At 41.0% G+C, this 26,980-nt stretch overlaps 1 protein-coding gene across 7 annotated transcripts in view; it reads left to right on the forward strand.

Annotated features, from left to right (window-relative positions):
• PRUNE2 (prune homolog 2 with BCH domain) overlaps positions 1 to 26,980 on the forward strand; it is a 272,426-nt gene that overhangs the window by 205,651 nt on the left and 39,795 nt on the right. For all 7 annotated transcript variants that reach the window (XM_067744124.1, XM_067744127.1, XM_067744125.1 and 4 more), the window contains 2 exons: positions 16,621 to 16,700; positions 18,616 to 18,816. In XM_067744124.1, coding sequence (XP_067600225.1) covers positions 16,621 to 16,700; positions 18,616 to 18,816 — 281 coding nt within the window. The remainder of the gene's footprint in view (positions 1 to 16,620; positions 16,701 to 18,615; positions 18,817 to 26,980) is intronic.

Consider the following 26,980-nt stretch of genomic DNA (forward strand, 5'->3'; position numbering starts at 1 on the left):
CCCGCTATGTTTTCTCCTAGGACTTTTATAATTTTAGGTCTTACTTTTAGGTCTTTAATCCATTTCAAGTTAATTTCTGTATATGGTGTAAGGTAAGGATCCACCTTCATTCTTTTGCATGTGGATATCCTGTTTTCCCAGTGTCATTTGTTTTTGTTTTTTAATTTTATTTATTTATTTATGGCTGCGTTGGGCCTTCGTTGCTGCGCGTGGGCTTTCACTAGTTGCCGCAAGCGGGGGCTACTCTTCGTTGCGGTGCACGGGCTTCTCATTGCGGTGGCTTCTCTTGTTGCAGAGCACGGGCTCTAGGCACACGGGCTTCAGTAGTTGTGGCACACAGGCTCAGTAGTTATAGCTCGAGGGCTCTAGAGCACAGGCTCAGTAGCTGTGGCGCCTGGGCTTAGTTGCTCTGCAACATGTGGGATCTTCCCAGACCAGGGCTTGAACCATGTCCCCTGCATTGGCAGGTGGATTCTTAACCACTGTGCCACCAGGGAAGTCCTTCCCAGTGTCATTTGTTGAAGAGACTGTCCTTGCCCCACTGAATGGTCTTGGTATCCTTGTCAGTCATTTGACCATATATGTGTAGGTTTATTTCTGGGTTCTCTATTCTATTCCCTTGGTCTTTGTTTCTGTCTTTATGGTGGTACCACTCTGTTTTGATTACTATAGCTTTGTAATAAGTTTTGAAGTGAGGAAGTGTGAGACATCCATATTTGTTCTTCTTTTTCAAGATTGTTTTGGCTATTTGGGACCCCTTGAAATTTCATATGAGTTTTAGGATGGAGTTTTCTATTTCTGCAAAAAAAATGCTCTTGTGACCTGAGGTACTGCCTTTGAAAACCACTTTTCTATTCTAATTTTTAGCAGAATTACTGAAAAAATAACAGCAGCAGTATCTAACCCTCCTGTAGCATCAGCTAAAATGTGCCAGGCAGTATTCTCTACCCTTACTTAATCAACTCGTTTAATCCTTGCAACAGCCCCTGAAGTAGGTATTGATAGTTTCCCCATTTATAGATGAGGAAACTGAGACACAGAGGGGAATTCTGCATCTTACCTAATGTCACACATTTAAAAAGGTCAGAGTAGGATTCAAGTGCAGGTGATCTGACTCCAGAGTCTGAGACTTTAGTTGCTATCCTGTACTCTTTATGGAAGAAGAAAAAGCATATAGGAGTTCAGGCTGCATCTGTTAGACTCTTGGTAGATGTAGGCCAAGATGTGCAGATGTACAGAGAGGCCCACACATCTCACTGGGTTATATCTCTGAGCTGTGCTTCCCCAATTTTGTTCTGTATTAACATGTTACGAGAGAAAGGAAGGAAGGAGGGAAGGAAGGGAAAAGAAGAAAAAAAGATACCTTGGTCAAAAACAAGGTAAACAAAATCAAACATTTTTACCTTCTGTAGAACATCTCAGAGTCTATGATGAGTTCACATGCGTTATAAAGTCCCAAAAGGAGGGCAGGCTATTCGGTGTTTCCCAAGCTCACTGGGTACAGAGCTGTCCTTCAGGGTCTGTAGACCCTCTCCTCTGGGCGCAGGCTTTGGGAAGCGCTGGCTTAAACAAATGACCGGAAGCACCCCTTCTGTGTGTCTTTTGCCAGCAGGACGGTTTGGAACCCTCAGGCACAAGTCCTCCTCATGTGTCCGTTTCTGTGTCTGTCCCTGTCAGTCACAGGCCTGAGCTCATGGGGAGCTGATAGCGGGAGTAGATTCCAGAAATACGCCCGCTTCCTGGGGTCCCCGGGGTCTGAGAGGTGACTCCATTTTCAACCACAGCCAGGGACTGTGTGGGAATGAAAAGATAAAGGAACTTTATGCTCGAGGAAAGCAAGGAGCAACTGGGCCACCAGGAAGGAAATACAGAAAATAAAAATGGGGTGATGTTACCGAAGGCACAGAATTCTGGAGCTTCCAGCATGTATTTATTCAACAAAAGCTCACTGGGTGCCAGGTGCCAGGCAGTGCTCTCAGCTCCCCGGGGATTCTGTGGGGCACAGGATACCAGCTGACCCTCTAGGAGCCAACTGTTGGCCCAACCAGATGAAAATGCTTTTATTCTCTGCCCCAGTTTCTTCATCTGGCAAACAGCAAACAGAAAATGATGCCTTAAAAGGATGCAATCAAAAACACAATGTTGGGACTTCCCTGGTGGTGCAGTGGTTAAGAATCCTCCTGCCAATGCAGGGGACACGGGTTCGAGCACTGGTCTGGAAAGATCCCACATACTGTGGAGCAACTAAGCCTGTGTGCCACAATTACTGAGCCTGCGCTCTAGAGCCCACAAGCCACAACTACTGAGCCCATGCGCTGCAACTACTGAAGCCCACACACCTAGAGCCTGTGCTCTGCAACAAGAGAAGTCACCGCAATGAGAAGCCCGCTCACCACAACTAGAGAAAGCCCGCGCGCAGCAACGAACACCCAAAGCAGCCAAAAATGAAAAATAAATTTATTTAAGAAAAAAACCAAAACACACAATGTTATTTCAAATGTATAAAGACAGAGAGATACTACATAGAATCAAGGAGGTTGTTTTTCTTTAAGGAAAAAAGAACATAAATGAAATGGTAAAATTTTCAGAACCTAGAAAAATATTGTTTTAGGAAACAAAATTCAAAACTGAAAAACAGAAAGCAGCAAATCTAAGAAAATAAAGAGACAGTAAAAGGAACCAAAGTGAAAAGAACAGACGATTGGAAAAAGAGAAACTATTAAAAGATAGAGTGCAGATACAGACTGCAAAAGTGTAGAATTCGATAAATTTAAAACAACCTACTGCAAAAGATAAATGAATCAGCAGTGGCCAAGAGGAGCAGGTAGTGGCTGTGGCTTATTTATTTTAATATCCCCACTGTCTTGCAGAGATCAGACCTTCAGAAGATACCGGTGAGGCTGAAGGGAAATGACAGACATGTGGCCCGAGGGGGTAGCCGCCCCTCTGCCAAGGCCCGCTTATCAAAGGCTAAACTCCTCCCTTTCTTCAGTGATGCTAATATTTCAGCTTTCTATGCCTGCTCCTCCCTACTTTTATTTGGAAAACATTGAAAGCCCTGATACTATGGCAGTGGGACGTGACAGCATACTATTGCTGCTGATAAACAACTGAAATTACTACTAACGAAGCACTTAATTATTTCTAATGTCAGCTGGAAATTGTCCAAGTGAGGATTTCTAGAAACTCGTAGAGAATATTATTATATTTAAATTACCTCTTTATCTTAAACTGTTGCCCATGCTGGTATTTTAAAAATTGAAAAAACACAGAAGAGTAAATAAATAGAAAGTAAAAAAATCCCTTTCTCCCTAAACTGCTCCCTATACATAGCCCCTATTAATTAATTATTAATAGAAATTAATAATTTCTATTCCTTCTAGATATTGTCTGTGCCTAAACATGTATAAATGTGCATAACTTTATACAAATTACATCATTCTAAACGTACCACCTTGTAATTTGATTTATTAAGTATATCTTAGAGGCCATCCCATGTCAATACATTTAGAAATGTTTTGCATTGATATACAGTGATGCATTTCATGTTATATTTAATCACACCCTGTTGAGCATTTAGATTATCCTTTATACTTTTTCAAAAAAATAATAAATTATTTGAGTGGAAAAATTCCTTTAGTGGAATATTAAATTAGACTATGTTTCCTTTAGTTTATTCAGTGAAATAGACAACTAGGGTTCAAAGCTGAGGGCAAAATGGTGCAAAGCACTCTTATCTCCCGAAGAGACAGATGGCAAGAAGCTCTCAAAGATTGGGTTAGATACTTCCCCCAAGGTCTTTTTTTTTTTTTTTTTTTTTGTGGTACGTGGGCCTCACTGTTGTGGCCTCTCCCGTTGCAGAGCACAGGCTCCGGACGCGCAGGCTCAGCGGCCATGGCTCACGGGCCTAGCCGCTCCGCGGCATGTGGGATCTTCCCGGACCGGGGCACGAACCTGTGTCCCCTGCATCGGCAGGCGGACTCTTAACCACTGCGCCACCAGGGAAGCCCCTTTTTTTTTTTTAATTGAAGTATAGTTGATGTACAATGTTGTGTTAGTTTCAGGTGTGTAGCAAAGTGACTCAGATATATACACACACACACACACATATACATATATATATGTAGACATATATACATATCTGAATATATATATGTATTCCTTTTCAGATTCTTTTCCATTATAGGTTATTACAAGGTATTGAATATAGCTCCCTGAGCTATACAGTAGGTCCTTGTTGTTTATCTATTTTACACATAGTAGTGTGTATCTGTTACTCCCTAATTCCTAATTTATCCCTCCCCCACTTCCCCTTTTGTAACCATAAGTTTGTTTTCTATGTCTGTGAGTCTATTTCTGTTTTGAAAATAAGTTCATTTGTATTATTTTTTTAGGTTCCACTTATATGGGATTAGTTTTTCTCTGTGTGCTAATCTCTAGGTCCATCCATGTTGCTGCAAATGGCATTATTTCATTCTTTTTTATGGCTATGATTCCATTGTGTGTGTGTATATATATATATATATATATATATATATATATACCACATCTTCTTTATCCATTCATCTGTCATTGGATATTTATGTTGTTTCCATGTCTTGGCTATTGTAAATAGTGCTGCTGTGAACATTGGGTTGCATGTATCTTTTCAAATTAGAGTTTTTGTCTCTTCTGGATATATGCACAGGAGTGGTAACTATTTTTGGTTGTTTTTTTTTTTAAATGAAGTATAGTTGATTTACAATGTTGTGTTAATTACTACTGTACAGCAAAGTGATTCAGTTATACATACATACATATATATATATATACACACACACACATATTACACATCTTTTTTATATATTCTTTTCCATTATGGTTTATCATAAGATATTGAATATAGTTCTCTGTGCTATACAGTAGGTAGGTCCTTGTTATATATCCATTCTATATATAAAAGCACTGCTAACCCCAACCTCCCACTCCATCCTTCCCCCAAACCCCTCCCCCTTGGCAACCACAAGTCTTTTCTCTATATCTGTGACTCTGCTTCTGTTTCATACATAGGTTCATTTGTGTCATATTTAGATTCCACATATTAAAAATATCACATGGTATTTGTCTCTCTGACTTAGTATGATAATCTCTAGTTGTATCTATGTTGCTGCAAATGGCAATATATCGTTCTTTTTTATGGTGAGTAGTATTCCATTGTATATATGTACCACATCTTCTTTATCCATTCCTCTGTTGATGGACATTTAGGTTATTTTCATGTCTTGGCTATTGTGAATAGTGCTGCTATGAACTATAGGGGTGCATGTATCATTTTGAATTATAGTTTTGTCCAGATATATGCCCAGGAGTGGGATTGCTGGATCATATGGTAATTCTATTTTTAGTTTTCTGAGGAACCTCCATACCATTTTCCACAGTGGCTGCACCAACTTACATTCCCACCAACAGTGTAGGACAGTGCCCTTTTCTCCACACCCTCTCCAGCATTTGGTATTTGTAGACTTTTTAATGATGGCCGTTCTGACTGATGTGGGGTGATACCTCACTGTAGTTTTGATGTGCATTTCTCTAATAATTAGTGATGATGAGCATCTTTTCTTGTGCCTGTTGGCCATCTGTATTTCTTCTTTGGTTCTGACTTACTTAGTATGATAATCTCTAGTTGTATCTGTGTTGCTGCAAATGGCAATATATCGTTCTTTTTTATGGCTGAGTAGTATTCCATTGTATATATGTACCACATCTTCTTTATCCATTCCTCTGTTGATGGACATTTAGGTTATTTTCATGTCTTGGCTATTGTGAATAGTGCTGCTATGAACTATAGGGGTGCATGTATCATTTTGAATTATAGTTTTGTCCAGATATATGCCCAGGAGTGGGATTGCTGGATCATATGGTAATTCTATTTTTAGTTTTCTGAGGAACCTCCATACCATTTTCCACAGTGGCTGCACCAACTTACATTCCCACCAACAGTGTAGGACAGTGCCCTTTTCTCCACACCCTCTCCAGCATTTGGTATTTGTAGACTTTTTAATGATGGCCGTTCTGACTGATGTGGGGTGATACCTCACTGTAGTTTTGATGTGCATTTCTCTAATAATTAGTGATGATGAGCATCTTTTCATGTGCCTGTTGGCCATCTGTATTTCTTCTTTGGAGAAATGTTATTTTTAGTATTTTAAGGAACTTCCATACTGTTCTCCCTAGTGGCTGCATCAATTTACATTCCCACCAACAGTCTAAGAGCGTTCCCTTTTGAGAAATGAAATTGTATTCAAGTTGTTTTCATCTAGAACAGGGGTCAGCAAACTATGGCCTCCAGGTCAAATCTAGTTAGTTGGCCACCTATTTTTCTACCCAGTTTTATTGGAACATAGCCACGCCCCTTCATTTACATATCTTACGGCTATTTTTGTGCTACAGCAAAGTTGAGTAGTTATGATAGAGACTGTGTGGCCTGCAAAACGTAACAAATTTAGTGTCTGTCCCTTTACAGAAAAACTTTGCCGACCCCAGCTCTAGAGAAGTCAAAGACTTAACTCCCCTGCCATGCCCTAGGGATCAACAAATATAACTGCTTGCGCAGCAGTTGGAAGAGTGGCTCTGTAGGGGCCTGTTGTTTGTATTTCTGGTGCCAGACTGTCCAAACTCTTGAGCGACTGAGGGGAAGTAAAACCAAGGCAGTGCAGCCATTGCATTGCACTGCTGGGGAGAGGAATCCTTGTGAGCATATCCCCTCGGGCAGGATGGGAGGGCAGGGAGGTATCTACAGACTAGTCAGCACAAAAGAGAAATTCCAGGAGGTGCTGAGCTGCTGAAGTGGAGGGTGGGCAGGGCTGCAGGAGTCTGTGCTGAGACTCTGGTCACTTGGTCATCCTACAGGAGCTGCTGACTCTCGCCCTAAAGACTCTTCATTTCTGAAGACAAACGGTTGTCCACTCCTCCTCCGCCTCATTTCGCAAGAACCTCATCCTTACTTAACATGCCCATCCTCCCCCCCCCCCCCCGCCCCTGCCCCGCACCGGGTCGTTCCTAATAGCATCTGAGAGGTGCTTTTGTCATTGTGGAAGAGGGCACTGTAAACTCTACACTGGGTGAACTTCACCTTATTATGTTTAGAGCAATTACTCCTTTGTGATATGACTTCTGTAAGAGTCACCTCGCATTTCTAAATTATGTTTTGAAGAAAGCTTAACTTGTTATCAAACGTAATTTGTTGGTAGACAATTTGAGTGGTCAAGTTCCAATATGTGGTGAGACCTTATGAGGAACACTCTGCTAGAGAAGTAGGGCATCCTCCCGTCTCTAAATAAGGGTGTTTATTCAATAGTTAGTTATTCCCCTCCACCACATGCTAGGCCCTCTGCTAAGCACTGGGAGTGCTTGCCTTCAAGGACCTCTGTGTGCATGTGTGGAGGGGGGATGAGAGTGGGGAGGAATGGGGAGGGTGGGGCCAGAGAAGTTAGGAATAGATGGTTGTAAATCATGAAAAATACCCACTTAATGTGAGCTCAGGGTACTGTTGGACTTGACCCAGCTGTGTGGGGTGAGGCTGAGATGTCTAAGCTGAGTTCTAGAAGACAAGCAAGAACCAACTGGGGAGTGAGCGATGGGAGAGGAGGCTCGAGTTCGGCCTGGAAGGCCAGACCGTGAAGTCTGGTGAGCCATTCTCTGGAGCCAGGACCCTTCCCTTGAGACAGTGGGGACATGAAAGGACTGAAACAAGAAGGTTAGATTGAGATGGTTAGATACTGAGTGAGCAATTTGAAGGGGGTGGGGAGTAAAATCAGAAACAGGTTTCTGCAAGGAAAAAATGAACTTGAACTAAGGTCTTAGCAGTGAAAATAAAGAGGAGAGGAGGTTGCAAATGTATAAGACTGGATGGTCAGGATGGTCAACTGGATTGGGAAGGAATGTTAGAAAAAGAAGGAAATTAAGAATGATTGCCAGTTTGGGGATTGCGAGCTCACAGGTGATTGGTAGGGACATTCACGGGGATGGGGAAGGTATTAGCTGACCATTGCTGTGTAATAAATTATCTCGAAATTTAGCAGCTTAAAACAACATTTTTTCTCTCACAGTTTCTGTGTCTGGAATTTAAGAGCAGATTAGCTAGGTGATTCTGACTCAGGGTCTCTTATGAAGTTGCTGTCGAGACATCAGTCATCTGAAGGCTCCATGGGGGCTGGAGGATCTGCTTCCAAGGTGACCCACCCGCATGGCTATTGGCAGGAGGCCTCAGTTCCTTCCTGGATTTTTACAGGAAGCCCTGGTTCCTCACCACCTGGATCTCTCCATAGGGCTTCCTGAACATCCTTAGGACATGGCAGCAGCAGGCTTCTCCCACAGTGGGTGATCCAAGAGAGAGCAAAGAGGAAGCCACGTGCTTTTTAGGACCTAGTCTGACAAGTCACACACTGTCACGTCTACCTTATTCTGTTCTTTAAAAGCAAGTCACCAAGTTCAGTCCACACTTAAGGAAAGGGGGGGTGTTAGGCTCCAACTTTTGAAAGGAATGTCAAAGAATTTGTGGACACTTTTTTAAAACTACCACAGAGAATGTAGGATGTAGCAGATCTGTGCAGAGGAAGATGCTGAATTCAGTTTTGTACGTGTTGAATTTTAAATGCCTGTGAGTAATCCAAGTTATGAACTGTAGATTCGCTTCAGAACCAAGTATATGCCCCTTCCCAGTGTGAGATTATGCCATTTAATTGAATCTTCTCAGTAACAAATATTGATATGTCTTAAGGTTTTAGAAAACATGTGAAAAAGAGAATAATATATACCCTGCAGGCAAGAGGTAGAATTCTCCATGCAGCCCTGTTCACGGCCAAGGATTTAATGAATTATTATCTGAAAAGAAATGTTTGAAATGCTATTTAGGCTTTCCTTCTATTCCTGCTGTGTTCCTCAAACTTTAGGGCTCATAAGGTTTACTACAGAGGATTTTGTACAAAACGACATATGCTATAATTCAAGGGTCATTTGGACAGCAAGTGATTTTTGCTACCTGCAAAAAAAATTTTGAGAATTCAGCCCTGTGTAAGGAGACTGTATAATGTTTCTCTCCTCTGAGAACATGAGAACAGATGGCTGTGGTTTGTGGGGTTTTGCAAAATCCCTAGAGAAGGTGGTAACTGGGTGAGTGCCCAGTGCTTGTGTTCCTTTAGTTTTTTGTCATCTCCTTTCCCTATTCTCACCCCCTTCCTTATCTGCCTCAGCTGGCTGACTTATAGGAGTCACCACACTTATCTTTTCTAGGGTGAGTGAGGCCCAGTGGGGTAGCTAATTGTTGACAAGAGCCTCATTTCATGGGCTCAAACCCAGCTTCCTGTTGTGGGACCTAAGCGCCCATCCTTTCCTGGGTATCAGCTGGATTAACCTGAGTGTGAACCCCAGTGCCTCTGCCTTGCCTCCCAGTTGAGTAATGTGATAAGTGCCCTGGGGCACACAGGGTGGCATGTATCCTTATCTTAAATTGTCCAGCCTACTTTATCAGACAAGAATCCTGAAATGGCAACTCTCCAACCATTGGTCTTTAAAGGGCTAATTTATGTACTCAACAAAAGCAGGCAAGCACCTCATGAAAGGTTTTGTTTCTTCTTTTTTTTTTCTTTTCATTTTATCTCCACTCCTAGAGAAAGTGACTTATGAAGTCAGTCACAAGGGAACTCTCTCTTTATGTAATCATTTCCCAAAATTTATCAGCATAACCATATGGTATTTTTCTAAAGAACAATTAACATCCTTAACCTGCTACCCTATTTCTATGGAGCTGTATTTTTTAGTGGTCAGTCTTATAAGAATGATTATTCCCTAAAAGGGCTGTTGCCTGCTGCTGGGTGTGCATGCCCGCCAGGAAACATTAGAATCTAGAAGTGTTGTGTGTGCGCTAAGTCTCGGTTCACTGCTCATTCGCTATTAAAAAGAAACTGATCTCGGACAAAGCTAATCCTACAACAGTTAAATCCCTCCAGATTCATAAATGCTGGAAGGATATACAATGTAGAATGGGCTTACCTTTGTATCTGGTCTAAACTCAAGAGGGTGCATATAACCAGGTCCCAAAATTTTCCTTTTTCAGTTGATCTTTTACTCTGGTGTCAGGACCGCCGTGCTACTGCGCGCTAGTTTCTTTATTAAGAAGCAGAAGTACCAGAGACACAAAATCTACTAATATACATGGGATCCATTCTCAAATTGGAAGATTCTATTTACGTCACTCTTCCCCACTTGGTGGTATTTGTGATTAGAGGGGTGCCCAGATTCAGTATAAATAGCACTGAATCACCCAGGAGCACGGTTCTTTTTCCAACTTCTCGATTGAGTTGAGCCCTTAGATAATTCATCCATTTTCTTTTCTAATATCTGAGTTCAAGGCTATTTATTTTCCTCTAGGAATTTCTTTAGCTGCTTTCACAAGTTTTGACACGTAGGGCTTTATTGTTCATTTACTTACAGATGTGTTTTTAAATTTCCACAGTCTTTTTATGATTGATTTCTTATATATGGCCCTGAAGTCAGAAAATAAGGTACACGCAATGTTGACTTTTGGTATTTTACAAGACATTCTACATAGTTTTCATGAGTTTGAAAAAATTGTGTATTTTTCTTGAGTGCCGATCTGTCCATTAGACCAAGCTATGTTAGTACTTTGTTCAGATCTTCTGTATCTTTATGCATTTTTTCAGATTGATTCCTAAATTCTTGAGACATTCAAATTTCCCCCCATGAAGTTAATTTCTCCTTATAATTTATATTCGATTTTTTGGCCTGTGTTGTTAAAAGCATATTGGCTCTGGGTCAATATATCTTCTGAGAAATTCCTCTTTTTATCATAAAGTAATAACTTTCTTAAGCCTTAATAATGCTTTTCTGCCTGAAGTCTATTTTGTTTGCTACTAATATTGTGACAATTGCTTTCCTGTGGCTGTTGTTTTTCTGATATTTCTTTTTATATCACTTTATCATCAACACTTCTGCATTATTATTTTTAGATGTTCCTTTTTTTTTTTTTTTGCGGTACGTGGGCCTCTCACTGTTGTGGCCTCTCCCGTTGCGCAGCACAGGCTCCGGACGCGCAGGCTCAGCGGCCATGGCTCACGGGTCCAGCCGCTCCGCGGCATGTGGGATCTTCCTGGACCGGGGCACCAACCCATGTCCCCTGCATCGGCAGGCAGACTCTCAACCACTGTGCCACCAGGGAAGCCCTAGATGTTCCCTTTTCTAGCCAGCATGGCTGCTCAGGGTAAATGGCACTGCCTGCCATGACAAACAACCCCAAATCTCAGTGCTTCAACACCACGAAGTTTTAAAAATTATTCTTTAATTATTATAATCTCTTTCATATTGCTTTTTGTGTTTTTTCTAAAGATTTATTGCTAGTTCTTCTGTTTACAGCATCTGCTGGCAATCCCCCATGGTGTTTTTCCGTAGTTTAGTTAGTAGTTTGGTGGGCGTGGGTGAGGGTGTTGGTGTGGGTTCACCTTTCAGAGGGTTTTTTCTTTCTCCTAAGTGGATTTCCAGTGAATCCTAGATAGTAGAAGTAGCACCATTAAGTGGTTTCGTATTTGGTTCTTTTGGAACCCTAGGACTCGAGGCCTTCAATGGTCCTAGGTGAATTTTCATTTTAATCTTTTGACTTGCGTTTCCTCCATCATTCAGGTAATATAAATCAAGACATACTTGGCATACAAGCAGTGTCTCTAATTCTCATAGGTTGCTTTTAGTTTTCCACCCAAGATTCCAGGCAGACTGTGCTTTCCAAGGCCAGAGGATAGAGTTTGTTCTCATCCCTCTTTCATTAATAGGGCCGCTTTTTAAGGGCCACGGCCTTATTTAGAAGTTCAGGGTCTAGGCGTTTCTTCCAGCACCTGGAGGTCACTTCTCCTGTGGGGCCCAAAGGCCTATGTCCAGTCCAAAATCCTGCAGGCTACCTTTCATCAGCTTTCTAGAATAACTCTTCATTTCCAGCACCTGGGGATTTCCCCCAGTCTCTTTCAAGTTTGGAAATGTATTAACTACTTTTAGGGTGTTCTGTCTTATATAGCATTTCTTTGGATTTATAATGATAAATGACATTACACCTTGCCAGACACTTTCTGATCCCTCTTTTTTTTTTTTTTTTTTTTTTTAGCAAATAAAGAAAAGTCTCAGAGGGAGAGCCCAGGGGTTTCTAGCTTGAATTTAATAGCATTGTTTTATTTTGATTATATTTAATTTATGTGACTATTTTAGGTGAGTGACTCTAAGTTTCCTTACATACAGTGATAACAAACCTTCCTTTCAAAACAAACTTAAGTCAATTTAAAGAAAAATATTAAGTAAATTGACAAGGGCTAGGTGGCTATGAGAAACCCATAAAGGTGCTATATTCATATTCAAGTTTATAGAATGCTTGAAAAGCAGTTGGTGGTCTTCTGAGCTTTGTCCTCATTTAAAAAAATGTTCCTATATGCTAAGCAAACCTAGACAAGAAGATGTTTATCATCACCCTGAGCCTGGGTTGAGAATGTGGGAAATGCCCTGATTTGGGTAATCCAAGTCAGGGCATAGTGCCAGTCAGATATTCCCTTCAAAACAAACAGCTGTACTGCTCAGAATGGGCTGGATTAGCACGTGGTAACAGAGAAACCCAATATCTCAGGGCAAAACAAAAAGATTTCTTTCTTGCTCATATATCCAACGATCTTTATCCAGTAGGGGCTCTTCTCCTCCCAGCCCCTGTTCTGAGCTCCTCCATAGGCACCAAGGCGGGGAACAGCACGTGGCACCTACACTTGGTCCTAATTCTTCTGCCCGGAAGTGACACCTGCCACTTCCGCCCTCGTTTCATTGATCAAAGCAAGTCACATGGCCACCCTAATTTCAGAGGAGGACAAAAGGCGGAGAGCCAGAACTATTTGGTGAAGAGCGATAATGTTTATAAAACCGCCCAGCAAACAGTTCTGGATCCGTCCTCTAGATGGCGACGTGGAGCCAAGCATCTGTTGGGGAGGTCAGCAATAGTAGAGTCAGACTCAGTGTTTATAACACCCCCAGCCTGTTGGGTAGCTCCCTTCCGTACAGAGAAAACCCCTAATTAGGTAGTGACTACAGTTGGGTAAGGTAAAATACTTAACCTTCACTATGGACTGATTTGTTACCTAACAGATCCCAAGAGGCTTCCATTCCCATTGGTAAAACTCCATGCTGTTCCATCGCCAACTACTCTGGCCACTTCATTTCTACAAATATTTATAGACCTAATGTATGAATGTGGTTGAAGTATTTACAGTGAGCACAACTTGGGTTTCTGCCAGGTTTGCCTCTGGGCTGTTGTGGTGCAGCGTTCCTTCTCTGTCCCTGGGGTTTCCTAAAAACTCCCCACGGCCTTCTGTAATATCTGTGGATTTGTGAGTCCCTCTCTTCCGATCACTGCCTGGTCACAGCTTCAGCTTCTCTTTTCCCTCAGGTATGCCGCCTCTGGTTTTCTAGCACTTTCTTAACTGCGTCTCTGTGCCGTAAAGGGGCGCTGAGAGACAAAGGCTCTATTTACTAACTTCAGTGAGTCCAGGGCACTTATAGGCTCTGTGGAGATTTGTGCAGCACTGAAATTTTCCCTTACCGAGGCTGAAACCCCAATTTTAATAACCTTAATATATGTTTTGTCCAACCATGACACAGACTTCTGTTAAATCACTGATCCTGCTATGATGTTTAAAATGAGGGAACACAATACCTTACACTTAGTGAATGCCTGATAATTTCCAGAGTATTTTCTCATGTATTCTAGTTATTGTTTATTCTCCACAGTCACTGTAATATTCTGTATTCATTAGCTTCATTTAAAATCACAAAGACGGTCAGCTAATTTTCTCAGAGCTTGTCAGTACTAACCGTAGAACTGTAACCCAGGACTATAACCTCATATCCAGGACCCTTTCAGTTATTCCATGATGTTGCCTATAACTCACAAACATCAACAAAACCTACAAAATTTTAAGATGGATACTATCTGTCTATTTTTAAACCCTTCATATTTATCTTGGAGCTAAGGCCAGCACCCTTATGTGCTCTCTGAAGCAAGTAGGTATGATGTCATTTTTTTTTTTTTTTAGGTTGACTCATAGGCAACTAGAGAAAATAATGTACATGTGCATTTAGGGGATTTCAAGTTCAATAATTCAATCCAACACATATTTATCGGGTATTTATTTCTACCAGGTGCTGGAGATGTAATAGTAAAGAAGACAGACATGGTTTCTGTCCTCATGAAGCTTCAAGGCTAATGGAGAAGGCAATTATAATAGCAAAAAGAACTACAGTAAAGCAGATACCATTCGTTTCTTTCAGTGTTCTTTTCAGGCATTGCACAGTCTCTCTTTTATTGGAGAGGAAATGGAGGCACAGAAAGATTAAGTAACTTGCCATATGACACACAGTAAGGGGTAGAGCTGAGATTTGAATCTAGCTGCTCTCAACAGCAGCATTTTGCTACTTTTCAGGTACTACAGGGTTGATGTCAAAGAGAACGCACACAGATCACTTCAGATGATGAGGGGTCATTGTAAGGAGATTGGAAAAACCGCAACAGCATGGGAAACCTAGACAGCTATCCCTCTGGGTCCCAGGACTTTCAAACTGGGGCCTAGAGCAGGCCTTCTCTTTGCCTACCACCCCACCTCCATTGCTGGACAGTCTGGTTTGCTGCACCCCATGCGGTGCGTCTCTGGCAAGGGTTATCTTGTTCCTGCCAATACGTTTATTGCCTTTGACTCACAGGCTGACCCCTTGCTCACTGTTTTTCGACTAGGGTGCAGGACTCATTTCAGAGAACATATAGGGCAGAAGCCACAACAAGTGTATGGAGAAAGAAACTCCCTGGGGTTGTGTTTTTGAAGGGGTCTGTGGGGTTGAGGGTAAGGACACAGGCATTTACTTCTCTCAGGGGAGCAGTGCTGAATTGCTGGTGACAGTCCTCATTATTATTTTTTATTATTATTATTTTTTATTTTTTTGCTGTACGCGGGCCTCTCACTGCTGTGGCCTCTCCCGTTGTGGAGCACAGGCTCTGGACGCACAGGCTCAGCGGCCATGGCTCACGGGCCCAGCCGCTCCGCAGCATGTGGGATCTTCCCGGACCGGGGCACGAACCCACGTCCCCTGCATCGGCAGGCGGACTCTCAACCTCTGCGCCACCAGGGAAGCCCCTCGTTATTTTAACTCCATCATCCCATCTTCACCACAAGCATGAGGCTGGTCTGTTTCATTCTTCTACATCCTTAGCACAGAGTAGACACTCGATACATATTTGCTGAATAAATGAAGCAAGCACAGTTATCACTACAGACACAGGATTTTGTTTACGTCATAGACTTTGTTAACAATAAGGGGTTTAACTTGAATCCTGAAGAAACTGATCATCCAGGTAAGCAAACTCCAAATGTTTGGTAGACCCAGATTGAGGTGGAGAGGAGTCGCAGTAAGAGAGGGAGGGAGGGATTAAATTTAGAACTTTAACACTAAGGTTTATCATGTTTAAATTTAGATTAGTGTCTACATCAGAGGTATTCACCCTAGATGAGTAAAATTACATGGAAGCCACCACGAAGAAAAATATATTATCGTAGGGAGGGTGGGAGGGAGACGCAAGAGGGAGGGGATATGGGCGTATATGTATATGTATAGCTGATTCACTTTGTTATACAGCAGAAACTAACACACCATTGTAAAGCAATTATACTCCAATAAAGATGTTAAAAATATATATATATATATATTATCATGATAAATGGGGATGTACTGAACGAGGGTCAGGAGATAAAAATAAGTCAAGGGGAATTTACTGTGAACAGTGATCAGCTTCCTACAACAGCATATAGATTTGCCACAGTTTCCTCCAGTATTTGTCTGTTCCCTTCCACTAGTCTTACCAAGTGGGTAAGTCCTGGGTTCAACAGTCCCGGGTTCAACACTGATTAGGGAGAAAAGATGGTAACTCATGACCAGAACCATCTTCACCAACTTATATTTCACAATGAATCTTTAAATATTCAAAGAAGGAAGGAAAATAACATCAGTTGGCACCTTCTCAGGAATGTTGGGCACTTTACATTCATTGCTTAATCTTTCAACAACTCAGTGAGGTAGGTGGTATATCCCTGTTTTACAAACAGATCAGCAGAGTACGCTTTCCTCTGTCCACGCAGTTTAGGTAATATGCTCAAATTTACAGAGGAAGAGATATATACAAAGGCAGGTCTGTACTTACTCCAAAGCATATATATTGTATCCCTTGTTGAAAAAAAATTAAATGTCCCCTTAAGTATATTTTATTAGTTATTTGCTTCTCCTGTTTCTGAATTTCTTACTCGAGGTGTGTTTACTTATGAGAACTGGCAGAAGTGACTCACTCTGTGCACAGAGTAAACTCCGAGTCCGTGGTTCTCATTCACAGTAACTGCAGAAAGTCTGTATTCTAATTTAGGGCCACTTACAATGGATTCAGTACACATACTTGGTTTATTGAAAATGCCATCCTGGAATCTCTGGGTTTCCTTTTCAAAGAAAATTAAATCCCACACAATTTTTTACACTCTTTGCTTTGTGTTTGTTTGTTTGTTTTTTCAGATTACTGTTAGAGGATGTGGGCATGGACATCCCCTTTGAGGAGGGAATGCTGAGTCCCAGTGCGGCAGACATGAGGCCTGGTGAGAAAGCGTTCATTCATTTTCTTCAGCAGTGTTCTATATCCAAACGTGTTCATTATTCAGTGAGAGAACCACTTCCTGTGCATCCAACTTGTGATATCAGTGATAAAAGTGAAGAGAGGAAAAGAAATATGTGTGAGGAAGGTGTTAGGCTTGATGTGGTTAATTTCAGAGCTGACTTGAATCATCACCTAGTGTGGGCCACCCTTTATCTACTGGGCCGTGCCTGGATCTGCCAATGTTTTCAGTTCCTGTGATAACTGGCTGCTGCTTATCATAATACCAAATTCTAACATCTAAGTTCCCCAAATTTATACGTAAGTGTGAGAATATTAAAAATTAGCGATTTAATATTAAGGATGCTCAGTATCCTGATTATTAAAAAGGAAAAACAAACAAAAAACCCCAAACTACGCTTTACAACCCAAGGCATATACAAAAAGGAATTAAAAAATTTCAGTGGCAACCTATATGACTCTCACTCTGCACTAGGTTCACTCCTTTGCACTGTACCAGCTACAGGATCATACCAAGATCCTGAACCCTGACATTATCAGTCAAGCCTAGAATTGAGAAAGAAGGGAGTCAATTTTTTATTTCTGTCCGAGTATTTAAAGTGCATTCTTCAAAGTACTAATCATGTGACATAACTATTCTTAAGTGTTCTATGGCCGAATAAGCATGGTAGCCACTGTACATCTGCTCCACTCTTCAAGGTCCACAATTCACGTGAATTGTGGGAATTCCCTGGCAGTCCAGTGGTTAGAAATCTGCACTTCCGCTGCAGGGGGCCCAGGTTCGATCCCTGGTCGGGGAACTAAGATCACACAAGCCACGTGGCGTGGCCCAAAAACCCCCCAAAATGTTACATACATAACATTTCTACCATCACAAAAAATTTCTTTTGGACAGCACAGCTCTGAGAATCCCTGTAATATGGAAACCCAATGTTTTACAAACTGACGGATCAATAGAAACATTTTTTCAAGTAATACATAAAAACATTACATGGAACACAGTTTAGGTGTTGTCTAGACAGAAAAAAAAAAATCTTAATGACAAAGAAACAGTGTCAGCTTCCTTAGGACAAGAGACAAGACTAGAGTTAGAATTCCAGAATTGATGGGTATACCAGATGGCCTTCAAAACATTTTGTGATAGGGAATCCTGAAATTGTTTTGTTAAGGTATCTCTCTAACATTGTTTAGTTGGGATCAACTTGGTTAAAAATGACTTCTCCAGCTCTGCTTCTGTTAAGTGAAAGGCTCTTAAACAGCAAGATGCATATTACAGTGAAAGAGTGGGAGCTAATTCCATGAGCCTTACACGAGGAGACTATCACTACGGTACAGGAACCAATGTCAAGCCATATTGGCATAAGAATTAATGAGTGCTTGATCCAGGAATGTAATCTGGGAGGGTACCTCAGTTTTATTACAAAAAAAAAAAAAAAGCCAAAGAAAGTTCACAACAGAGATGTCAGGAACTAAAGAGACGTATTTTGGGTTGTCTGTAAACATTACAGATAAAGTTTGTATCCTCCATTTCAGAGGAATAAAGTCTCCATGAATCACTATAAGTTATGTGTAAAGCTTAACTGTTTTTCTTAAGTAATATGCATCATAAAAAATTTGATTCAGTAGTGTATCAATGTCAAGTTCTCAAACCTGAACAGGGCAGTTCTAAAAACTAGATCTCTGCTCCCACTTCCTATTTCTGCATGGCCAGGGCTGAGGTAGCCGGGGCGAGCCAGTACTGAGGCCTGCTGGCCAAGAGTGGGGTCTAAATCCCACATGAGGACTTTTAGCAGGTGTGCCTTTGCTGAAAGGCCTTAACACTGTTTCTCACTGGGGCCCACACCCACTCTTGGCAGCCGTGTATATGGTCTAATAATGTTGCTCTTTATCTTCTTTAGAACCTCCTAATTCTCTGGATCTTAATGGCAGTCATCCTCAGAGAATCAAACTCACAGCCCCAAATATCAATCTGTCTCTGGATCAGAGTGAAGGGTCTGTTCTCTCTGATGATAACTTGGACAGTCCAGACGAAATCGATATCAATGTGGATGAACTCGACACCCCTGATGAAGCAGATTCTTTTGAGTACACTGGGCATGGTAAGTGGCCAAGTTGGCAAGGCCAAAGTTAAGTGAAAAGTGAAAGATTATCTAATCTTATCTAATGTCATCTAGGTGGCTTTAGGAACAAACCTCTCATTGTGTTGCTGGTGGCTCTTTTCTGTGATTTCTAGAAGCTTCTGTTTGTATCTCAGGTCATAGGTGGACATGATTGACGGTTTAGAGCTTGACAGAACAGGTATGGCTCACAGAGGTCATACATAGCCATCACTCCTTTGTTAAACCCCTACTTTATGCCAGGCCTTGTGCTTGGCTGGGGTTGTAGGGCCATGTTACGTGCTGTGTTACAAGTGTTACATGTAGGGCCATGTTACATGCTGTGTTATAAGAAAACCGGGACTGGGTTTGCAGAGAAAGAGAATTTAATCTAGAAGATAAAATTAGAGGTGGAAAAATTAGAGCTTACCGGTTTCTCTGTACAAGCTCCCACTGTCTGGAATGTTCTTGCCCACAGATCCTACCTGGGTGGCTCCTTCTCTTTATTCAGAACTTAATCAGATGTCATCTTCTCAGAGGCCTTCCCTGACCTCTGTAATCAAAGGCATTCCCCACACCACCACCTAGTCACTCTCTATCCCAGTATTCACTTTATTTTCCATGTGTCACACTAATTGAAATCGTATCATTTAACTATTTGCTTGCATCTCTATTTTCTTTCTCTTCCCACTAGAATGTCTGCTCCACAAGGTCAGGGACTTTCTTATGTTTAGTGCTATATCCCCAATAAAGCAGGAAGGAAGGAGGGATGGGACAGGGTGTGCTGGGGGAAAAATAAAAAGGAAGAAAATTGGGGCTTCCCTGGTGGCGCAGTGGTTGAGAGTCCGCCTGCCGATGCAGGGGACACGGGTTCGTGCCCCGGTCCGGGAAGGTCCCACATGCCGCGGAGTGGCTGGGCTCGTGAGCCATGGCCGCTGAGCCTGCGCTCTGCAGCGGGAGAGGCCACAACAGTGAAAGGCCTGCGTACCGCAAAAAAAAAAAAAAAGGGAGAAAATGAAAAGCTGTTGGATCAAACACTGGCACTCCTGATATGATTACCAGTCTTATTTTAGTTCTTTCTCTTGCTCAATGAAATTGCGTTTAAGAAATATATACAGATACAAAGCACTTGCTTTAAAAAATGGCATCATGTAGTTTCAGTTTTACAGGGTGGCATTCTCTGACTTTGTAGTATTTGAATTTGAAAGTAAGAGAATCCTGGCTACAGCTACTGCTTTGATACACTTTGAAAATGATTAAAAAAGAAATACCACAATTGAATGATGCCCTGACTTATTTAGAGCTATACTGATTCCAGCAGTTTCTTTCATAGAAGAACACAGTTATGAAATTAGGAGAGTCATCATCAAATTACTTGCATCATCAAATTACTTAAGTCAACCAATGGTCATTGAGCAACCAGGACTATAACCACAACCAGCATAGATTCAGACCCTGCCTTCACAGAGTGTAAAGCTTTATTTCCTCAAGCTAAGAAAACAGGAAGTGGCTAAACTACTTGTATTACAGATGATCATGTTTAAGTAGAGATTTTATATTGCATTTTTATCATGTTCTTGGATTTTTATAGTTATCAGGATATTTGACCCTGTAGGTTGAAATACACAAATAGGAGGTGAAAGGTCTTGAACTCATATTCTTTTCTGCCATCTCAGTCACTCTTCCCCAGCTACTCCATCCTTTCCAGCTGACCCCAGCTCTCCCAGCCCTTCTTCTGCTAATAGATCTTCAAGTGTAAAAGTCAAGCATTAACTTAAAATCCCAGAGAAGACAGCTGTGGCAGGACCCTGCTCGCCCCTCCCTCTCCTCCCCCTGTGCTTTCCTGTTGCCCTGGAGAGCTGTGTCATACTACATCTGAACCTTTTCTTTTTATAAATAGTAAAACTGTCAAGCAAAGTGGTGGTGGCTGAGCAAACTGGTAATTAAAGCTGCCACTTGCTGACACAGTTCTTTTTATTTAGTCGACACAGTTATGCTGAAAGAACCAGATTAACAGCCACAACCCTGCTTTTAGGTCTTAAACTCAAAGGAGAGAATTTTAATGTAAGTTGAATTTTAAGTCCACCTTGATTTTCATATGAAGGATGTATGTTCAGACACTGTTTTAAAAACAACAACATTAAACACTGAAAACACAAAGTGCCTCTGAATAGCTATATTTTATAAACATGCAGATACAGATAACTGACTATAAAGAGAGAATACATTAGCGTCCCAAAGTATGAAATTAATGTTTGGAAAGCTGCATGGTTTTCTCGTTTGTTGGGTGAGCATTCTGAACTAGGCATATACATTCTAAACAAAATTGGAGTTTTTAAGGCACAGGCTTTCAAGAGTGTTTGGTCAGTAATTAATTTTATTTAATGAACACTTTTCACAGTGCTTACTGTGTGCCAGGATCTGTGCTAGGTGCATTATAAATATTAACTATATTAATGCTCACGTCACATCTATGAATAGGTATTATGTTACCCCCAGAGGTTAAGCAATTCACCTAAGGTCACATAGCCAGTAAACGTCAGAGCCAGCATTCAAAACCTGAGTTGTCCCCGACTCCTGGGCCATGCTCTCTCCATAAATATACTGACAGTGAACAGGAGGATCTTTTGCTAGGTTAGGCTAGCGCACCTGAAGTCAAGCCTGGTGACCCAGCCTCACATCTACATTCCCTTTTATCCAGCCATTTTGCGGTGACTTGAGGGCCCTTAATTTCTCAAGTGCTTGAAGGATGTTTACACCATTTGCCTGTTTTATTCAGTTGATGCTCACCAAACACTGCTGCCAGGTTATTTGCCCACAGTGTGATTTTGCTTACGGAAAATTTCTGAAGCTCACTATCAAAAGATGTTAAATTAGTCTTCCCTCCCAAGCTATTTTCTTTAATAATTGTGTCCAAATGTCATTCAAAGTACCGACATAATTAAGGCTTGACTTCCTTTGATATTTAGAAGTGCCAAAGATATCAGAAATATGTAGATAGTGAAGGATTTAACAGGCCAGTCTTTCATATTAAGGGAGATCTGAGCTTTTTTTTTCTTTTAATACTTTATTATACTAATCCTATAAACTTAAAAATATCCAAAGGTCAGAAAATTGATGATGACCTATTTCTGTTATCCAAACCAACCGCAGAGTTATTTTTACCGTAATTCAGGTCTCAGCAAAGCCATTTCATAAGGGAAATGGAAAAATGATAGAGAATTTTAGCCTGAATATTTCTGATAAGAACATTATAAGAAACACTTATGTGCTCTTATATTTTTTCTTCCTAGGCTAAGCGATGTTTAGTGACCTCGTTTAAGCTATCTTTTCTAAAACTAACCCCTAATGACAGACAGTTTCCTATGTGAATAAGATGCCCTAACATTTTTTCCACATAATCAGATAGTCACTTCATTTAACTTCCTTATCTGCAGTCTTCCATTATTTCACAGCCTACAGGCAACCAGCTTATAAAATCAATTCCCTGTTTTAACTCTGCATATTAACTAGTCAAGCGTTAGGCTTATTCTGTTTTACCCACAAGCAACCTTATGCCATAATGATAATGTGGTATGAAAGGATGATTTTTTCCTTGTATTTTTGTATGCTGAGTTTTCACATTCAAATTAACTACGTACCTGTTGTCACCTGAAGAACTTTAAAGACTTTCTTAGCTGGGTACAGGATGTCTTTCCTCTAACAAGTAAAAGTGCAAACCCGGGGGGGGGGGCAGAGTGTATGAAAAAATGGAAGTCGGAAGACCATTGAGCAAGTTACTCTTGTTGCCTGGGACTAAGACGTACCTAGGACTCTAACAATAGCAAAGAAGATGGAGAAAGCCCGTGTTTGAACCCCGGCTATGCTCTTTCCAACTGTACTGAACTATACTTCAACAGGAAAAAAGTGAAGAATTTTCTCAGTTTGTGATACTGGCAAAAGATGAAGCTGAACTTAAGCTTCGTTCTGTCAGAAAGGGTCCCTAGAAATATGTTCACATCATTACATGCTTTTGTAAAAGTTTGAAGAAAAAAAAAAAAAAGAAAAGATTATTTTCCTTAAAAAGCTCCCTCCCCCCAAAACTATATACACTTCAGGCTCAAACAAACCTGAATCCACATTGGATACTAAGTGACATAAAAGGGAGCGATGAAAGGTATCTTAGGAATGAAAATTCAAAGCTAGTTTGTAAATCTCTGGGTATTTAGCATAATACTAAACATGTCTTGAACGATGAGTGTCATTTAGAAAGCACTCCTCCTACGAATTAAATTAGTAACATTCAACCTAATGTTCTCTAAATCAATAGTCTAGATTAATACACAGCATGTCCAGGATTCAATTATGCCTAATGTTAGTGATCAAATACGTCATGAATAATACCTAACCTCATTTTCTTCCTGGGAGTGATTTCTAACATTTAATACAAATAAAGAGGCTCTTTGGCTTAAAAAAAAAAAAGTTCAAACATAATGAATGTCTTTTAAGGCATTTTCAGACTGTTCCCATTATCAGTGCAAGATCACAACATAGAAAGCTAGTCCCCTTTACAGATGTATGTCCCTACTGGAGGCCACGGCTGGCCTCATTGCCTCATCTTTTGTTAGTCTGTGTGATCACCAACAGTGGACTCTCCACTGTGATCTGTTAGCACAGGATATTCAGGAGCCTGTGTACTACATCTTCTCACCAAAGGCAAAAGAAAATGGTCAAGTTGACTTCTCCCCTGTGTACCAAGGCTTAATTGACTTCAACAGTCGCCAGGGAGAAAAGCCTGTTATTCAGAAAAGGAGACAAAGAAAATCAAGCATTTCTTAGTGAAGAGAGCATGAGACCAAACATTAAATTTGGAGGGCCTGGGGATAGAGAGTTAAATGAGACCGGAAAATTTTGCAAATAGTGAGAAAATGATAGCAATGGGAGGACGGTAATTTATAGTTGTAGCAGAAGAATTTTTTTTTTAAAGTAGTTTTCTCATATTTTTAAAATTTAATTTAATTTTTTATTTTATTTCTGGCTGCGTTGGGTCTTCGTTGCTGCACGCGGTCTTTCTCTAGTTGCGGCAAGCGGGAGCTGCTCTTCCTCGTGGTGGGCGGGCTTCTCATTGCGGTGGCTTCTCTTGTTGTGGAGTTCGGGCTCTAGTCACGCGGGCTCAGCTGTTGCGGCACATGGGCTTAATAGTTGCAGTGCGTGGGCTTAGGAGTTGTGGCCCACAGGCTATAGGGCGCACGGGCTTCAGTGGTTGTGGCGTGCGGGCTTCAGTAGTTGTGGCTTGCGGGCTCTAGAGCGCAGGCTCAGTAGTACTGGCGCACGGGCTTAGGTGCTCCACAGCATGTGGGATCTTCCCAGACCAGGGATTGAACCTGTGTTCCCTGCACTGGCAGGCGGATTCTCAACCACTGTGCCACCAGGGAAGTCCCAGAAGAATTATTAAGTTTGGGAAGATCCATTAATTAAAGGGAGTAAAATAAAGCTACTTTTACTTCCTACTAGCTTAGATTGTTGACTTCCAGAATTGAACACCTTAAGACAATGTACTGAACCCCTAGCTCTTATATAACTTTATTTCATTTATATCAGTCAGAAGAGGTGGGAAAAGGAGGAGACATACCAACTTGGCCATGCTTTCTCTGAAACATTAGGAGTAACATTTGATAAAAAGGTCCAGCCTTGAGCTTCTTTTTATTGAAGTATAGTTGATTTACAATGTTGTGTTAATTACTGCTGTACAGCAAAGTGATTCAGTTATACATACATATACATTCTTTTTTTTGTATTCTTTTCCATTATGGTTTATCACAGGATATTGAATATAGTTCTTTGTGCTATACAGTATGACCTTGTTGTTGATCCATCCTATATATCATAGTTTGCATCTGCTAATCCCAAACTCCCACTCCATCCCTCCCCCGACCCCTCTCCCCCTTGGCAACCACCAGTCTGTTCTCTATGTCCGTGATTCTGTTTCTGTTTCACAGATAGTTTCATTGTGTCGTATTTAAGATTCCACATATAGGTGATATCATATGGTATTTGAATTTCTCTTTCTGACTTACTTCACTTAGTATGAGAATCTTTGGGTACATCCATGTTGCTGCAAATGGTATTATTTCATTCTTTTTTATGGCCGAGTAGTATTCCATTGTATATAAGTACCACATCTTCTTTATCCATTCATCTGTTGATGGACGTTTAGGTTATTTCTATGTGTTGGCTATAGTGAAAAGTGCTGCTATGAACATAGGGGTGCATGTATCTTTTTGAATTACAGTTTTGCCTGGATATATGCCCAGGAGTGGGATTGCTGGATCATATGGCAACTCGATTTTTAGTTTTCTGAGGAACCTCCATACTGTTTTCCACAGTGGCTGTACCAACTTACATTCCCACCAACAGTGTAGGAGGGTTCCCTTTTCTCCACACCCTCTCCAGCATTTACTGTTTGTAGATTTTTTGATGATGGCCATTCTGACTGGTGTGAGGGGATACTTCATTGTAGTTTCGATTTGCATTTCTCTAATGATTAGTGATGTTGAGCATCCTTTCATGTGTTTGTTGGCCATCTGTATGTCTTCTTTGGAGAAATGTCTGTTTAGGTCTTCTGCCCATTTTTGGATTGGGTTGTTTGTGTTTTGGTTGTTGAGTTGTATGAGCTGTTTGTATATTTTGGAAATTAAGCCCATGTCGGTTGCATCATTTGAAAATGTCTTCTCTCATTCTATAGGTTGTCTTTTGTTTATGGTTTCCTTTGGTGTGCAGAAGCTTGTAAGTTTGATTAGGCCCCATTTGTTTGCTTTTATTTCTACTGCCTTGGGGGACTGACCTAAGAAAACATTGGTATGACTTATGTCACAGAATGTTTTGCCTATGTTCTCTTCTAGGAGTTTTATGGTGTCATGTCTTATGTTTAAGTCTTTAAGCCATTTTGAGTTTATACTTGTGTCTGGTGAGAGGGTGTGTGCTAACTTCACTGATTTACACGTGCCAGCCTCAAACTTCTATGCCAAAATGAATAATAATGCTGTTTTTAAAAGTAAACTGTAGGAAAATGTTTGTGTACATGTAGACATACTTTTAAGGTAGGAGTGTAGTGTCCTTTCTTACTATGATACAACAATCAAAAAGCATACAGACAAAAACTGATAGATTCAACTATATAAAAATATATTTCTATTTGGGAAAAAATCACAAATTCAAAAACTAAGCACAAGGCAGGAAAATAATTGCAGTATATGACAAAGTTCTGTATAAAGAACTCCAAAAAATCAGTAAGGACCACAATAGGCAAAGGATTTATCAGGTGCCTCCCTGTCAGTAAGAGAAATATAAATAACCAATAAACAATAATTCTCACCTTCTTTAATAATTTAATATACATTAAAACAACAAAGAGAGAAGTTTCACCCTAAATTTTCAACAATTAAAAACTTCGATAACCTCCAGTGTTGTTTTTTTTTAATAAATTTATTGATTTTTAAAATTTTTGGCTGCATTGGGTCTTCATTGCTGCACAGGGGCTTTCTCTAGTTGTGGCGAGCGGGGGCTATTGTTGCGGTACATGGGCTTCTCATTGCGGTGGCTTCTCTTGTTGCGGAGCACAGGCTCTAGATGCGTGGGCTTCAGTAGTTGTGGTGCGTGGGCTTCAGTAGTTGTGGCACGCGGGCTCAGTAGTTGTGGCGTGCAGGCTCAGTAGTTGTGGCGCATGGGCTTAGTTGCTCCGTGCATGTGGGATCTTCCCGGACCAGGGCTCGAAACCATGTCCCCTGCATTGGCAGGCAGATTCTTAACCACTGTACAACCAGGGAAGTCCCGCCAGTGGTTTTAATAGTGTGAGGAGATAGGTACTCTCAGCTATTTTGGTGTGATATATTCAAGGCCAGAAATGCTCATAAAGCCTTTCAGTGCTTAGACCCTCTGACCCAGCATTCCATTGCTAGAAAGGTAACCTATAGCAATATGTGCACAAAAGAGATAAGACACCTTTACAGAGATACTTATTGCAGCAAATTCTTTATAAGGAACAACAACCCATAAAATAGAATAAAACTAAATTTCCATTGCTATGGGACTGATAAACTAAAAGACATCAGTAAAACTGAATACTCTAGGGCTATTTTTAAAAATGAGCAGGGTTTATATTCACTGAGATGAAAAGAAGCCCATGCTG

This window comes from Pseudorca crassidens, chromosome 7 (genome assembly GCF_039906515.1).
Source record: "Pseudorca crassidens isolate mPseCra1 chromosome 7, mPseCra1.hap1, whole genome shotgun sequence".
Taxonomy (NCBI): domain Eukaryota; kingdom Metazoa; phylum Chordata; class Mammalia; order Artiodactyla; family Delphinidae; genus Pseudorca; species Pseudorca crassidens.